General features: G+C 40.5%; 1 protein-coding gene across 1 annotated transcript in view; it reads left to right on the top strand.

Moving 5' to 3' along the window:
* The window catches only part of LOC310704677 (amine oxidase [flavin-containing] B-like), a 56,889-nt gene that overhangs the window by 28,232 nt on the left and 10,990 nt on the right, over positions 1 to 17,667 (top strand). Inside the window, exons 4-12 of the mRNA XM_083498449.1 lie at positions 3,792 to 3,896; positions 5,596 to 5,687; positions 10,022 to 10,163; positions 10,617 to 10,766; positions 12,122 to 12,281; positions 13,719 to 13,815; positions 14,505 to 14,558; positions 16,203 to 16,260; positions 16,967 to 17,064. Coding sequence (XP_083354575.1) covers positions 3,792 to 3,896; positions 5,596 to 5,687; positions 10,022 to 10,163; positions 10,617 to 10,766; positions 12,122 to 12,281; positions 13,719 to 13,815; positions 14,505 to 14,558; positions 16,203 to 16,260; positions 16,967 to 17,064 — 956 coding nt within the window. The remainder of the gene's footprint in view (positions 1 to 3,791; positions 3,897 to 5,595; positions 5,688 to 10,021; positions 10,164 to 10,616; positions 10,767 to 12,121; positions 12,282 to 13,718; positions 13,816 to 14,504; positions 14,559 to 16,202; positions 16,261 to 16,966; positions 17,065 to 17,667) is intronic.

Below are 17,667 nucleotides of genomic sequence, written 5' to 3'. Positions count from 1 at the left end.
GATATACAAAAGATCAGAGGTTTGTTGAAAATTGGGAAAGTTTTACGAAATATCTGAAAAGCTTAATTGATGAACAGATAACACTAGTAGGTTTTCAAGAAGCTCTGTAAAAGGTAAAGGGTAAAGCTAAAAGGAAATGGATGGATAAGAGTGGCTTATGGCTTTACAAACAAGGAAATGCGGAATCATTGTTTAATGTTATTTTGGACGACTCGTGGAATGACTGAAGGAAGTCAACTTCTTTTTCTTTAAGTGAACAGTTATGAGTTCTGATTAAGTTTGTTATGTATTTTGACTTTTGAAAACTTAATAAAAATTATGCATGAAAAAAAAAAATATAATTTTACATACACTTTCATGAATATGAGTAGGGCATGTGGTAGTCTGGGGACTTTTGAAATAACAATATGGGTTTTTTGCCTTCTGCACCCTTCCACCTACCTTACCATGGGGGGAAATTAACACCTCAATCACTTCAAAATGCAGTGGTGCCTCGCAAGACGAAATTAATTTGTTCCGCGAGTTTTTTCGCCTAGCAAATTTTTCGCCTAGCGAATTTTTCATCTTGCGAAGAACAGTGTCAGAAAAGTTTTGGAAAACCTTCAAAAATCACCAAGAACCTCAAAAAAGGCTACCACACCGCGTTCTATGAGTTGCTCCTCGAAGTCAAGTCACAACTGTATTAACAGTGTTAAGAAAAAGGAAACAAACTTGCAAAAAACCCAAGACGTTTTCATCTTGCGAAGCAAGCCCATAGGGAAATTCGTCTTGCGAAGCAGCTCAAAAACCACAAAACCCTTTCGTCTAGCGAGTTTTTCGTCTTGCGAGGCATTTGTCTTGCGGGGCACCACTGTGTATTCTTCAACAGGTGATGAATATCTTATCTGCAAACATGTATATATTTCTTAATTAAGAGGGTAGGTTATTATTTTCTCTAAGTTTCCTCTTCCCTTCCTCTTTTGGTTCCCATAAAATATTAACCAAAGCCACAAATCTGTCTCTATGTAAAGTGCATAGCCTACCTTCTTCCTTGGCTCTAACCATTGAATTACAACTTTGCAAGGCTCTCTCAAGCCTTGTTCATTTTCATTCCTGCTCTGGAACTGTTTATTAAAATGTTGTTTGCCGTCTTCTTGTTTATGAATAAAATATGCAAAGCAGCTGGAGCATTCAGACTTAATTAGCCCCAAAGTACGTGATTGCTGTATTGGAACACATTCAATTTTGTGGCATCTCTTTTATGGCTGGAAATACATGTGTAAGAGTTAAATACTCTGATTTATTCTCATCCTTGACATGCTCCACAAAATAAATGGCCATTTCCATGTGCAGAGATCAGAGTAGAACAGCTTAAATGGATTTTAAATGACTGGGTGAAATTGCTTTCGTTTTTCATTTTCAAACTTTTCTTTGGAGACCTGTTCTAATTAAAGCATAAATATTAGAGTCAAGATGACTTAAGATGTTGTCATCCTTCTCAGGTTTTCCCCAGCCACTGGAACATGGGCTAAGGCCTAGTCTACTAGCTGAAAATAAGAGCATATAAAAAGAATTATGCAGGATCCGACCAGAGCCCCATCCTGTCCCCACAGTGGCCAAACAGATATCAGAAAGAGCTTCCCTACTTGATACTCAGGTATTCAGAGGCACAGCGATATGAGAGGTAGTAAAGGTAAAGGTAAAGGTACCCCTGACTGTTAGGTCCAGTCACAGACGACTCTGGGCTTGCGCACTCATCTCGCTTTACTGGCCGAGGGATCCGGCATTTGTCTGCAGACAGCTTCCGGGTCATGTGGCCAGCATGACTAAGCCGCTTCTGGCAGAGCTGTGCACAGAAACACCGTTTACCTTCCCGCTGGAACGGTACCTATTTATCTACTTGCACTTGACGTGCTTTTGAACTGCTAGGTGGGCAGGCACTGGGACCGAGCAACAGGAGCTCACCATGTCGCGGGGATTCGAACTGCCGACCTTCTGATCGGCAAGCCCTAGGCTCAGTGGTTTAGACCACAGTGCCACCCGCGTCCAGCCATACATCATGAAATAAAAATTTTAAGATGTTCAACCTCATCAGCCCCTCCTCATTTCTGGGAATAGATCACCCACAGGGGCATCTAAGGTGGTTTTCATTCCACAAACAGTGCTAGACAGATAAAATTCTTGTAAGACGTTCCAAGAACTTGTATTTTTTCCAGTAAAGTAGAACATATTATTTCAGGTCATCCAATTTGTCTTTTCCAATACTGTGTACTTTTTCAAGCAGGCCAGGTTTGCTATTCCTTGTCTCCATGGTTTTGCTTTTACTACTTTCCTTTGAATTCAATTTCTAAAGACTTTAAGCTAATAAAAAAATGCATCTGCTTTTTATGTGCTGTATGTACAGTTGATATTTCTAGCCTCTCAGGGGCTTTTCTTAAAGAAATAGCTGCAAAGGAAATGAATTATAACAGCTGCACACTTTACATATGCTGGCTACCTTTCACCAAAGATTATTGTTAAAGACACTAAATAAAATGAGACATAACACTGATCCACAAAATCTCTCCTATCAAATGATTCCTGTTGTGATCAATCTATTAACATTCAAAATCATATTATCTTGCTTGTGTAGCAGTTCATTTCAATTAATTTGCCAGTTTAACTGGACACTTAATCAAATACTTATTAAAATTTGATATTACATGCACACAAGCGGCATAATCTACAATCCAATTAAGACAAAAGCGGGTGGCAGTTTGGCTGTTTTGATGGAAGCAGGGAGGCCAGCCTAGCCTAAATCCCTTTGCACTGACTTACAGTACAGATTTTAGCTAATGTGTCCATTTCTAATGCTATGTCCTTTATGTGTATGCCCTGAATATTTTAAACTAATAAATGAGGCTGTCAGCAAAGCTCACTGATGTGTGTTACGAGTTCCTGAATTATTCTGCTTCAGATTTAGAATCCAAACCGGAGAAGAATTCCTGTCTTACCCCCTGCCCAAAGGTCTCCATCCATCCTGCATTCACCAGCAGCAGTGCCAGCAGTTGGAAGTCCTTGGGTCTTTTCCAAGGGCTGTCGGAGAGGCAGACCTCCCTCCTTCACCTTTGCCACAGACAGAGCGTTGCTGAGCTATATGTTAAAGGGAAGTTTGGGGGATATGTAAATAAGTTGGTTTAGAGCATAGGAAGCTGCCTTCTACCAAGTGAAGTCTATCTAGTTAAGTATTGTTGACAACAACACTTTGAGATTTCAGAGGTCCCTCCCAGCCCTACCTGGAGACGCTGGGGATTGAGCTTGGGACCTTCTGCATGCAAAACAGGTGCTGTACCATGGAGCTATGACCCTTCCCCAAAGGCCTTTAAGGTATAAGGTACGGATTGGCTCAGAGTTTTCCATCTTAGGAAACTGCTTGGCTAGTGTGATACAAATCCAAGCTGCGCCTATCATTGCCATTTAGAAAGCTCATCAAAGATGGTCTGTAGGAGTTTCAAGAAGGCCAGTTGAGTAATGGAGGACTTTCTCCTCCTCTTCCAGTGTCAGCTGCAATTGCCAAAAAGGTGGAGGAGGTGCTCTTGCCCTGGTTGGCTGCCTACATGTATGATTCAAAGAAGAGTTATTTGCATCAACTTGGACAGAATGTGTGTGTTTTTTAATGGCAATCTCAAGGACTTGTTTTGTATATTCATTTGAGAGATCTGTTCTCTAAAATGGATCTTCTGTATTGAATTGCATCCTTTTTTCAATCAAAATAGAGGAAAATAAGCAAATGGATTTGAGTGGGGTTTTTTCTTGCTTCTTCTGTTTTGCAGGGCAAATCTTATCCGTTCAAAGGCCCTTTCCCTCCAATGTGGAATCCCATTGCCTATTTGGATTACAACAATTTGTGGAGGACAATGGATGAAATGGGGAAGGAGGTAAACTCCAGCTTATTGTCCTACTGGTGATATCTATCAGAAGCCTTTCATTGGAGCTTCAGTGCCCATAAACCATGGGTAGGCAAACTAAGGCCCGGGGGCCAGATCCGGCCCAATTGGGCCCACAGACGGTTGGGGAATCAGTGTGTTTTTACACGAGTAGAATGTGTCCTTTTATTTAAAATGCATCTCTGGGTTATTCGTGGAGCTTGCCAGGTGTTTTTAAATGAGCAGAATATGTGCTTTTATTTAAAATGCATCTCTGGGTTATTTGTGGGGCATAGGAATTCGTTCATTATTATTATTTTTCAAAATATAGTCCGGCCCACCACATGGTCTGAAGGACGGTGGACCGGCCCGCTGCTGAAAAAGTTTGCTGACCCCTGCCATAAGCTCTCCATCCTGCTCCAGAATATACTCTTTTATCTCTCATACCTCTTTGCACTACAAATTTACCTTTGACCCCTTTCCTGCATTGCTAGGTTGGTATTTTTCTGTTATCTAGGAGTGGTCAAGTAACTTGCAGGGAAGCAGACATACAAATCTAATTTCAAGATAAAGAAATAATCAAGATAACCACTTTGAGGGGGTTTTTGTAATAAAAACAATCATGTGGTATATAAATTTATACAATAAAAATTAACAAACAATAAATACTGCAATCCTATGCAGTATTTATTTGTAGGTCTTTGTTTGTAGGTCTCATTGAACTATGGAGGACTAAATAAATATATAAGCTATAAACAGCATAAGAATTAATTCCAAAAATGCACAAATAAAGCAAGACAAATAAAAGCCAATCCATTTCATAGTTCTAAATGGCTTATTCCAAAACAAAAACCCAGAATGAGTCTTCATGTTTAGCAATAAATGAATAGGCTCCTGTCTCCCTTCTCTTCCTCCAGTGTCCTCTTCCATTTCACCTAACCACAGCTTGATGTTAGGTCTGGACTAGGAAGTTCAGTTAGTTTTTAAAATTATGGTTTATCTGAACAAGCAAGGTCCATAAGATATGGTTGGAAGTTGGCTTGTTAGGATAAATCAAAGTTCAAACTAAACAGCATTTATCTACTTTGGATATAATGGCAGGCCATGTTCAATTGAAATTGGAGACAATGCTTTTTATCTCTTCCTTGCAGCTGCACCAGAGGTGACTGCCTGTGCCCATTATGCACATGATGCTCAATTCAGTATTCTATCCATAGCATTGTGTCCATACCTTCTCAATGAGCTATTTTGAACTTATTCCCAAGTAAGGATATATAACATTGCAGACTTAATAATAATAGGTTATTGTGTGGGGAAACCCAATAAAAAGAGTACAGGACTTAATTAATTTAAAATATGCTATATAGTATTTTAAAATTTTCAAAGAAAATCTGTCCAGCCCATTGAACACTGCAGTTTGATATGCAGAATATGTTCCCAAAGCACAAAGGCTTTATTTTCTTTTACTAAACTGGGAAGCAGAGGGCTTTGCAGAAGGTAAAAACTCTTTGGTGTCATGGATAAATGAAACTCTTTTGTTTATTTTTCTAGAGAATCCTGTTAGTATTCTGCTTCTAAAGTCTTAAGTAGTCTAGAAGTGAACTAGTATGGCGCTCCTGTGGAGAAAGCAATGGAGCCAGTGAAGAGAGTGAATAATTTCTAAACAGATCTGTGGCTTCTTTCTTGAGATGTGACTCTCTTTCTTTCTTAGATTCCCAATGAAGCTCCATGGAAGGCGCCCCATGCAGAGGAATGGGACAAAATGACTATGCAAGAATTGATAGACAAAGTGTGCTGGACAAAGTGAGATGCAGTTTTATACATTCCATATTGATAAGCTCAATAGCAATAGTACCTAGAGGAAACACCTCCATCCTAAGTTGAGAAGTAACGCCATCTATTTGCTACAGTAATATTAATCTTTATCATAGTGAATGATGAATTGTGTTCACAGTTGGGAGATACAGTGAAATAATGTGCATGTGGAAATGTGGCTATATTGCTCTGACAGTGTGATCATACACATGTCTACTCATGTAAGCTCTGCTGAGTTTAACAACAGTAAAAAAACAAATAAACAAAACAGACTAGCAGTGGAAAACTCCAAACTCCCAAACAGCAATTCAGAGGACTTCAAATGCTCCTAGAAATTAAACTGTTATCTGCCACCATAAAACTAGCAACAGGGAAATAGACTGGGGTTAAGCAACCCATGGTTTATGAAGTATGATTTTGTACCAACTCCAAGCAGCCTTGGCCAGCATGGACAATGGCGAAGCAACATCGGAAAAGCCACAGCCCTTTTTTAAAAAAAAAAAATATGGGAGCTGATTCATTTATTTTCTCTTAGCAACTCTGGTCAATTTGTTAGTCCCATTTTCTACCAGAGGTCATTTCTAAGAACTCTTCAGTGACAGCACCACACATCAGTGATGGGGAGCCTACAAGCCATGGGCTAAGGTGGTCAGCCAATGTCTCCCTATCTGACCCAGTAGGTGCTCCCAGTTCTTCATGAAAGTTTTAAATTACCTGGTGTCATATGATACCTGGTAATTGACAGATGGGTGGCCCTGCCAGCCTGTCAAAGTGGCTTGTGGAGGGTTGGATCTTGCTCTCCCACTAGATCCAGTTCACTGCCCCTGCGTTAGTGTTAGGCTTTTTTGTTTTTCTGTTTCTGTTTCTGCGTTTGTTTTTCTAGCACTTAACACTTTTGTTTTTGCAGTGAGCATTCCTAACTTAATGCTCAGCCAGGAGGGTTGTGAGACCTCCCACTCTTCTTCAGCTTCCAGGGGAATGTGGTCTAGAAAAATGAATTAAAACCAATGGTGCCTACACAAACCGAGTCCTATCTCATATTAAGCCCCAGGAAAGACCTTTGGGTGAACCTCATTTCTCTCTCTCTTATTAGAAACCTATCGATGTGCATGTTTCATGTACTTCTATGCATTTGATCTGCCTTTGTGATCAAGATTTATGTTTTTTGAAATGGCTTCCCTTCTCTAGGATGCAATGGAGCTGAAGGGTAATCTCCATTTTTCTTCCATTCTGTTGACAAATTGAACAAATTTGCCTTTATATGGCATTGCATGCTGGAATGAGATGCATGACATATATTAGGTGCCTAGTTAGGTCTGGCAAGCTCTAATGCAGCCAGAAAGCTATGTGTGTTTGATAATTTCCTATAAACTTTACATATTTCAAATGATGAATCCACAAGGGCCATACTACATACAAATAAAATAGAAGGAGCCATCTATTTCCCTGTATAGTTAATTCTAAAGGCATGGAAGTAAAACCTTCCAGAGACATGGAGTGTGTGCATGCAGTCTCTACCATGGCATGTGTGCACTGATGTTCTAAATGAGTGCTGTGCTAATTTTCTCTCTCATTTTTTAAACGTTCTCTATCAAGTGTTAAGAAATTGCATTCAAAAATAATAAAAACCGAGAGTAGATTTTGGTGAAATTTTCGTGGCTAGGGTACAGTGTTTTTGATGTGCTTACCTTGCTTTCAAGGTGGCCAATGGGTGGACTTGAGTGTCCTTTCTTTTATTCTGCAAATTATCTCACCAGTAGTCTGCACTCTGCAGCCTGCCCAGGTACCCATGCTTCAATTAAAGCCTAGGGGAACACATCATAAGATAGGGAGGCTGCACAGTGGTGAATAAATGTTTTCTGGAAAGATGCACACACCACTACTCTCTTAAACTATAAGGCAAGCTCAAAATCCTATACCCACAGAAATGCTGAACAATGAGGCAGGGGAAAATGACAATTTTCACAGGGAAATAAAACTCTGGAGAAATATTTTGGCACAGCACTAGTTCTGGATTGATTGGAACATGACAGCAAGAAGTCAAAGGAACATGGGAAGCTGTTTATATCACTGATCCATCTAGCTCAGCATTGTCTACCCCAGGGATAGCCAATCCAGCCCAAAGTGTTGCTGAATTACAACTCCCATCATCCCTGATCATTGGGATGATCATCGTTGTGGCTGTTGGGAGTTATAGTATAACAGCATCGGGCGGACACAACGTTGGCTACTCCTGGTCTATGTTGATTGGCAGCAGCTCCCTAGGGTTGCTCATGTCAGTCTTTTCTAGCCTTACCTGGATATTCCCAGGATTGTAAGCATGCCACAGATTGAAAGCATGTGTTGTACCACTAACCTATTTAGGATTGAAGACTGCTGTTACTTAGGACAAAACCCACAGAGCTGCATGTGATGCATGGTGTGCTCAGAGGTGCTTCTGAGGACCCACTTCTGAAATATTGAACAAATATTTGGACATGGGGGAGATTTGGGAGGGTCTTCCAACATTGTGCCAGAAACAGTAGATTGAAAGAAACCAGGACTTATGTGCCCTGTTTTGGTCTGATGTCAGATTCCATGGAGAAGGAGGCAAGGCAGATCAAAACTGGACCATGGACAGCTCCTAGTGAGCAACTTGTTCCAACAAAGGTTGGGAGCGGACTGGGGTCTTTTATGCCTGTTTCCAGACTGCTTCCTCCAGGTTCCGCTCCCTTGAGTGAGCTTTACTGATTTAAAGACCCAACCCTCTGGCCTGTGCACAGTCACTTCTCACCTGTTCCATAGTTTCCTTCCTGGTGCATTGCCTGTGCTGCTGGACTGGTGATGTGCACTGGGAGGCAACTGGTGCTTCAGGGTCAGGGGAAGGTGCCCATGAGAGTACTATAGAGAAGTTCCTCTGGGGCCTCCTATCTTCAGCAATCAGCTCTGAGCCCTCCACTGACTCCCCATCTGGTGCCCCTGTAGCCTCTGTGTCCAGATCACTGATGGTTACAGTGGTTATAACATTAAGGGGGATTTTGGTATCCTGTCCCCATCCTTTGCCAAGATGGTAGTACTGGAGCATTCCTTGTTTCCTCTTAATTTCTTAAAATACTAAATATTATCAAAACACGAACAAGGGGAAATTTTCGCCTCTAGTCTATTTCTTCCAGTTATGGTTCTCTCATAACAGGATATTAGTCTATATGCCAGGGAAATATTTAATTCACTCCTTTGCTTTTCAAATATCATGGAAATAACTCTCAGCCTTTTTGGGTCACTTATTTATTGCCTTGTTTGTTTGAAGCATCTCAAGAAGGTGAGGAACAGTAACAGATTTATATGTGAAAACATGTGATAAATATTACATGCAATTGCACTGTTGCTATTTCAGTGGTTGATCATTTAGAAATAATACTCTGCTGTCAAAATCATGCACAAAAAGATCAAAATGTCAGGCTTCCCTGGAGGCCAACACTTTCCTTAAGCACAGTGTGCTCTTTCAGGTAGGAACAAATGGGGCATGCTGGTTTCTGGAAAGAACTAATCAGAAAAAATAACATTGCTTGAATAATATTTTCTCATTGGTTTTCACTTATTTGACATTTTCTTGGCTCCCTTGGTTTATAAAAGAATTAAAATTATAAAGCTGTGGGTTTTTAATAAAAAAAATATTCCCTTCAATACATGAATTACTTGATAGTCTCAAGTGGAATAGTAAATGAAAAGTTCAAAGGACCATTCAACAGGGCATTTATAGCTATGATAGAAATCTTTAGCTGCAGTCCACTGGGGTGTGGGTGTGCATATATACACACACACATATACATACTTTATGTATACATGTACATGTATGCGCGTGCACACACACAGCCATTCAGTAGCTGTTGAACTTAGGACTGCCAAAGTGGAGCATTCCCCCTCCCCATGTTAAAGTGATTAATACCCAAGTCTGGTAAAGTTATTTTGGCACCTGAGGCAGGAAAAACACCTCTTTCCCACCCTAAAAATTAACTAACCATTTGTTGTCCTCTCATGATGTGCCCTGGAGACAGTGGCATATCTTGTTTTTCTTTAAATACTCAGCAGACATGAGTGTAGTCCAGTTCTTACTGGGAAGGCATCTCAGAAGAGGGAAGACTAATCTCACCCTCCCACCATGATTGGAACTGAGATCCCCCCATTTCATGAAAAGGGAGAATGGAGATATTAGCCACCCGTCCCTGTGCATGCAGTAAGAGCTGTCCAGCAAGAATCCAGCATCTCCACACCTATAATGAAGGTGGGGCAGGGGGAGAGGCCAGACTCAACATTTTCCTTCTCTCTTTTGGATTTGTATGCAGTGCTGCCAGGCGGTTTGCTACTCTGTTTGTCAATGTCGATGTTACCTCTGAGCCCCATGAGGTCTCCGCTCTGTGGTTCCTGTGGTATGTTAAACAGTGCGGTGGGACATCCAGGATATTTTCAACAACCAATGGAGGCCAGGTATAGTGAACTAGAACCCCTCCCCCCCCAGTTATTTATGTTCAACAATTATGGCAATAATTTCAGACGTTCAGCTTGATTGAGTGAGGGTTAAATGTCTCCAGAGGGCAGAATCTGACCTCCATGTTCTCCATGCACTGGCCACACCATCTCTGACATTGATATTTTTATTTGGAAGGTCTGAAGGGGGCTGAATGTGCTTAGTAGCCTCTTCTAGCTTGGAAGCCCCGATAACAGGATTCTTAGCTGTACAGAGGCTTCCAAACATGGCTAGAAGCCACCTTTAGACCTTCATGCTCAACATATGAAGGTGCTGTGTGTGTGTAGCCCAGCCAGAATAAAAATATTAATATGAAGGGGGTTCTATTGTGGTTCATCTGTTCCATCTGGGTATCATTTTAAGCCACCAATTTGGTCTGATGAACTATGTTGTGTGTTTTTTCTATCTTCCAGGAGAGGAAATTCATTGGAGGTTCTGGCCAAATTTGTGAGAAGATCATGGATTATCTAGGAGAGCTGGTTAAACTAGAGAAGCCTGTTACCTCCATTGATCAGACTGGTGAAAGTGTCATTGTGGAGACACTGGATCATGAAACATACGAGGTGATTTAAAAGCTTACAGTTCTAATATATACAATGGTACCTCGGGTTAAGAACTTAATTTGTTCTGGAGGTCTGTTCTTAACCTGAAACTGTTCTTAACCTGAAGCACCACTTTAGCTAATGGGGCCTCCCGCTGCCGCCGCATGATTTCTGTTCTCATCCTGAAGCAAAGTTCTTAACCCAAGGTAATATTTCTGGGTTAGCGGAGTCTGTAACCTGAAGCGTATGTAACCTGAAGCGTATGTAACCCGAGGTACCACTGTACAAGGATTCTCTTTTTGTCATATAAGGAGAAGAGGATATAAAGGACATTTGTTAGTTGGGCGAAGAATCTCAATAAACAAAAATGTTCAAACGACTGTGTTCAATTGACTGCGTTAAATATCCACAGTTTGCTGTTATAAACATGAACAAATTATGCCTTGGACCTGTACACTTTCTCCCCCTCTCCTTCCTCTGTTTGTGAGAGAGGAGATGATAAACTTTCCTTCCTCATTCCTTCCTCATAGTTTACCCACAAAGCAGATCTCAAGCACAGATCAAATTATGGTTTGGGTCTGTGGTTTAGAAGCAAATAGAGTTTGTACAAACCATGGTTTGCCAGGTTTGGACAACAAAATTGTGAGCAGGTTGCTGCAAACCAGGAATTAAAGATTTAATCTCCCTTCATACCCTGAGGAAGCAGGGAAGGGTAGAAGACTGTGTGTAAGCCATGGCTTGATTGCCATATCTCTATGCAATAATTGATTTGGTACAGGCAACTCATGTGGGAGTTACATTCTGGGGATAGTGCATAAAACCCAAATCGTGTATAGTCAAAACACACTGGATTCAATAGCAAGCAGGAATCCCAAAGTATTTCTTCCTTTTTACCCCCTTTCTGTCCCCTTTAAAAAAATTTTTAAAGGAAAATTACTAATGTGTAAAGCTTAAATGCATGCTGGTTGCAAGTTCCTTAATGAGTTTATGCTATTGTGCTTTCTTACTTCTAATTATTTCTCTTGACTGTTGTGACTGTACTCCTTCCTTGTGGCTTCTGTCCTCTTTGTTTTCCCAGGAGACGCCTGGGTATCTAAATGGTATCTAAAACTACCCTTGTGTTCTTTGTGTTGCGAAGAGCCTTTTCAACAATTTATTCAGCCATTTGGAAAAATCCAAAGGTCCGTTTCTGTCATCATTGGAAAAATTGCTTGTCACTTTAAATTTCTGTGACCTGTAACCTGATGAGAAATTTGTATCCTCTTTTGTGAGTCAAATTTTCGTTGAAATGTAACCGGAAGTCACCCAGAATAACACAAGCAGTTTCAAGTATCCTGTGAAGATAGAGTTGATTTTTCTTTGTATTTCTTTTCAAGGCCCGGTATGTTATTAGTGCCATCCCTCCTGCACTTTGTATGAAGATTCACTTTAACCCACAGTTGCCTTCAATGAGGAATCAGTTGATCAGCCGGGTTCCTATGGGATCAGTCATCAAATGCATAGTATACTACAAGGAAGCATTCTGGAGGAAAAAAGGTATTTCTTGCTGATTGAAGGGAAGGGGCACATGCAGAATTGCCCTAAAGTATACTTTTTCTCACATGTTGTTCTCATCCTGTCTACTTCAGCATCATCTTAGAGAGACAGACACATAGATGGAGAGCTAGACAGGCACAATCTTGCTGTCTGTGGTTCCTTCACTGAAGGTTTTTGATACTGCTCGTGGTAGGGAGGGAGGTGATATTATTATTATTATTATTATTATTATTATTATTATTATTATTATTACTCCCCTCCCTCCCATGCTGTTCCAAAGGGTCCCCCCAATCCTCTGGCGACTTCAGGGGAAGTGAGGAAATGGAGAAAGTTGTCTTCCACCACCATTCCCTTCCAGCAGCATGGATGAAGTCTGGATCCAACCCACATGTTGAAATAGATGCATAAAGTGTGTGTGTTCTTGAATCCCAAAGTGACTAATAATTCTAATAATTAAAAGCAAACAATTAAAGCTAACAATTAAACCAAACATTAACATTAAGATGGTGGAACAGCCATGAAGAGACAATGCATATTAAAACCAAAGGCAGCAAAATAACCCTTACTAAGACAGCATTTTAAAGGGAGTCTAAAAGGCCTGAGCAAATAGTGCCGAAAAGATACTGGACCCTCCCTGGGGAAGGTGCTTTGAAGATGGGGTTACGTCTTTTATCTTTATGATTAATGTGGTGCACTATGGAGAACAAGATCTTATGCAAAGAGTTGTCGATATTCTCTGTGCCTGAAGAATTACCATGGTAACCCAGAATCTGGCAGCCACCCAAAGATTATCCATTTCTCTCTCTTTTTTAAAGCCTGCTGTTACCTCACACAGTAACAATATAGGAATCTCAGAAACTTCTAGAAATCCAAACATAATGGTGGTGCATGGCACTTTTAGGGCTCAACTCTTGGCATCTCCCAGAAGGCCAATTGGTATAGTGGTTAGAATGCTGGACCACCCAGCCAAGAAGCTGACTGGATACCCTCGAACCAGTTGCTTTCTCTCAGCCTGGTCTATGTCACAGGGTTGTTGTGAAGATGAAATGGACAGGGGCAGAACCACACATGCCACCTTGAGCTCATTGGAGGAAAGTGTAATAATAACTAAAATACAATCAATCAATCAATCAATCAATCAATATCCACAGTTAAGTGATCTTGGGGACATTAGGTGGGAATAATTCTTCCTGGGACCTACTAGGAGGGCTTTCTAAAGGCCCTTTCACTATGTAGTTTCTCCCAACCACTTTAAGTAGCTGTGTATTGTGACTTTTAAATTGCTGCATATACATTGCATTAAATTTAATGTTCCTGTGGTGCCCCTGTTGTCAAGAGATGTTGTTAAGATATATTATTTAGAGGCATGAGAGTGACATAGTTGTTAGAACTACCTAGATTACTGATACATGCATTCACTTTTCACTCCCATTTCAGATTATTGTGGCACCATGATAATTGAAGATGAGGATGCAGCTATTGGTTTGACACTAGATGACACTAAACCCGATGGAAGTTTTCCAGCAATAATTGGGTAAGGAATACTGAAAAGCCACCTTCTGAGTCTTTTAAGAGAGGAAGAGAATCAGAAATGAAATGTGAAGAGAGTATCATTTGTGTCTTGACTTAAGCATGTACCATACATGCTTGACTTGAGCAACTGTACCATACAGTTGGAACATCATTCTTTATGGAAAATCAAGAGGACATTGGCCTTATATGTCCTGTAGGGTATAAAAAGCTGTCTGTGAAGAAGAATTCTTGTCTCAGTCTACTATGTTTGAGTTTGCACCTATTTCGTTTATAACCTGCATACCTTTTCATATGTTATGTAAAGTACGGGAAGAGAAATAATGGGTTCCTCATTCTTTCACACATTTTTTGGTAACATGCAAGTGTGGAGTTTCTTATTTCCTGTGTGTACCATGCATAAGCTGTGCCAACCAGGTGTCAAGTGCCCTTGGGTGCTTCCATGAGAAAAATCCATTCTTCCCTTTTCCACAATGTCATAGAAGGAGAGACAAAGTGAAATGGCTGGTGTTTCTGTGTTGTCACATCGCGTGGAAAGATGCTACCTGATGGAGTCTGCATAAGTCTTGAAAGAGGACTTTATGACATGTTTGAAAACCACCGGCATCATATGGTCTTAATCTAAACTGTAATTATTATTGATTCTATTATGATGATAGAAGTAAGAGTCTGTTCTATATTATTGTATTTTAGTTTTATCCTTGCTCGGAAATGCAGGAAATTGACTCACCTCACTGCGGAGGAAAGGTATGAACAATAAACCTCTGGATTTTGTTTCTGGAAGCCCAAGATGTTCCTTTCTTTCCATTCCCATATGGACTTCCCTGATTTTGTATGTGAGCTGGAACCGGTCTGTGACTGAAATAATAAATTCATTCATTCATATGGTGGTAGAATCAGTGGAGACTGACCCACTAGGGCAAGTGGAGCACTGTTCCACCAGCCTCAACCAACCCTTGCCTCCCTTCTTTCTTACTTACAGCCAGACCAGGTGGTTGCACTGCCAGTCAAGTTCCTCCTCCTTACTCCCAGTGTTGCCCCATGTAAAGCCCTTTATGCACTAACAGGTCTATGCAGCTGTTTAAACTTTCTTGACAAGCCATTCATTTTATTGGGGGTTTTTTGGGGGGGTATTGTTTTGTGTTTTGTTGTGCTTGTATATCTTGTGCACTGCTTTATATCTTTTACATGAGCAGGCAGCATACAAATATTCTTTGTAAATAAACAAATAAATGATTCTGCTGCAAATATATTTCATATAGGTTTTGACTCCCAGGACAAAATGGAGTCAAGGAAGTAATGATGTTTTTGATGGTTTCGATGGTCTCCAAATTAATGCTGTTTGATATTTGCTAAGTTTAAAGTATTTCATTTGGTGCGTAGTTACTACGACTCCCCAGTCCAGAAATTGATATATGCAATGATGGTCATAACATGTATAACAACATAGTGGGAGAGGGTGGGCCTGGAGTCAGCCTTGTTCTTGCAAAAGATGATGAGCTCTGTGCATCCATGGGGATGGGGGGAACTCCTCCTGCAGCACTCTTTGTGTATATGGGAACATGTCCAGAAGACCCACCAATGATGCATCGAAGCTTCTTTTCATGCATGGATTCCACCTTTGCCTTTGTGCAATTTCAGTATCCGCCCCATCCGTTTATGGGAGTCATTTGTGAAACTGGCTCATAGCAAGCACAGGGGATACGATGCAACTACTGTGACACAGAGCAGCCTGTAATGCATTTTTTAAAAGTGAGAATCCCACTGATCAGCCATTGGGTGGGGAAAGGAAAGGGGGTCATTTCCATTTGCTTGTATCTTCCTATGAACAGGAATTTGGCAAAGCTTTGTTTTAGCTTTTTAAAGGAAGAGTTCCATGCATATAGGCCCAGCTATTCAAACTGCACACATAGGATCTGTTTGCACATGTGGCTACTCTGTAGGGCCATCCAGAGAAATTTTGCTACCTGAGGAAAAGCAGAAAAGGCAGAGTCTCCAAGGCTGGCCAAGTCATTTTGGTACCCAAGGCAGAAAAACCCACAAGCACCACTTTCCCCTCCCTCACTTTAAAAATGCAACAGTAATGTTTGCTGCCTGTTTGTGACACTCCAGTAAGCTGCCCCAGGTTGCAGTCTCACTCAGAAGGCCAGCAGCCCAACAATAGGGCTAGCCTTGCTGCTGCTGATGTTGTATGCAGACTGTGTGTGGGGTGGTGGTCCCTAGCAGGCTCAGGCCCATGATGTTTATGAGGGCCTTTAGAATGTATAGCCCCAATCTCTGTAAATATTAATCTTAAAAACTGAGGTGATAAAATCCAGATTCAGAGCAAACTATAGTTTGTTTCAGAAACATAAGCTCAGTAATATGTATTTTCATGTATTTCTGCTATAGGAAAAGAAGGATCTGTGAGCTCTATGCAAAGGTGTTGGGATCCCAGGAAGCCTTGCATGTAAGAGGAGAATATATATTGTTTTTATTAATGATTAGCTCTCATGATACAGCTAGCAGGGATTCATGCATTCTCCTCCTTTAGTGGATGATTTCTAGTAATTTTTTTGTATGACAGTACTCTGGCACCAAATCTTCCTCTAGGGCTCCAGGACAGTGCTTGGACATCTTTTGGAAGATTTATAAGACTAGTCATCTTGGATTAGTTTTCTGAGGTCATGGTCCATGAAGCTGGACACACAATCCATGACCTCAGAAAACCAGTAGGTTGACTTTGAGTGTTAGTATTTGGGAATATTTCACATTATGTGGATCTCAGTCAACCACGTGAGGGTTTTCAAAGATGTATTTTGCATTTCAATTTTTTCAAAGATGGACTGAGAACAGCAAGCACTTGCTATATTTTTTGTACCTTATTATAATACATTTCTAAGAAACCTTTAACAAAGCAGTGGGGCAGAGCGGGATTAAAGTTTATGTGTGTTACCCATTTTCTTTTCTCTTTTAAAGTATTTTTACCTACACTTTTAAATGTGCTACCTGATCTGTATTTTCAAATTGGAGTGGCTTTATCTGTAAATAGATGTGTAAATTTTGAAGTGACATGAGAAAACACTGGGTGCTCCTCACAGATCTCTGAAATAAGTTCTCTGTTGTTTTTTACGCTTCCTCTGTTACTTTTAACCCTGTTAACTCTGCCTTTCTAGCCAGTACACTATGAAGAGAAGAACTGGTGTGAAGAACAGTATTCTGGGGGGTGCTACACAGCCTATTTCCCACCAGGGATAATGACTCAGTTTGGAAGGTATGTTAACAATAAGCAAGGATGTTTCATTACAGTAAGAAACCTGAGGAGATGATAACGTATGAAACACAATTCCCTAGCTTGTGATTACGCGATGACTGGCAGGAGGGTTGCATTTGTTTCAGCAGTTAATAAAAACTGTAATCAGATTCATGTTTTGTTGTTGATTGGCGACCATGCCTTTAATGAGTTAATTAGCTCCAAACAGCTCAGTCCTATGCAAGAGATCCCAGGAAAGTGTGCATCCTTAATTAAAGGGGTACTAGAACGTCTAAGTGTTGGTGAGAGTTTGCAGGTGTTCAGTAAAAGTAACTTCCTCACTCAAGATAAAGCATTTATTATTTGGAAATATCTTAAGCATATTATCTGAAGCAAAGGTTTTATGTTGCTACTTATATCAGTGCCCTCAGCCTTGAGCATCCTTGCACACATAACAGCTCTGATTAACATTCAGTTACAACTCTTGAGTTTATAATATGTCTCTAATAAATCAAAGTAGTAAGCTAACAAATTACGTAATTAGTGTTGGAATTCAATGCCTTTGCTCAACAAGGGTGCTCTGGATGTGAACTCAGATTTCTGTGCCTTGAAAACTTTCTGTAT

This window comes from Podarcis liolepis (assembly GCF_965112155.1).
Source record: "Podarcis liolepis genome assembly, chromosome: 4".
NCBI lineage: Eukaryota > Metazoa > Chordata > Lepidosauria > Squamata > Lacertidae > Podarcis > Podarcis liolepis.
This window is presented reverse-complemented; position numbering and strand designations above follow the sequence as displayed.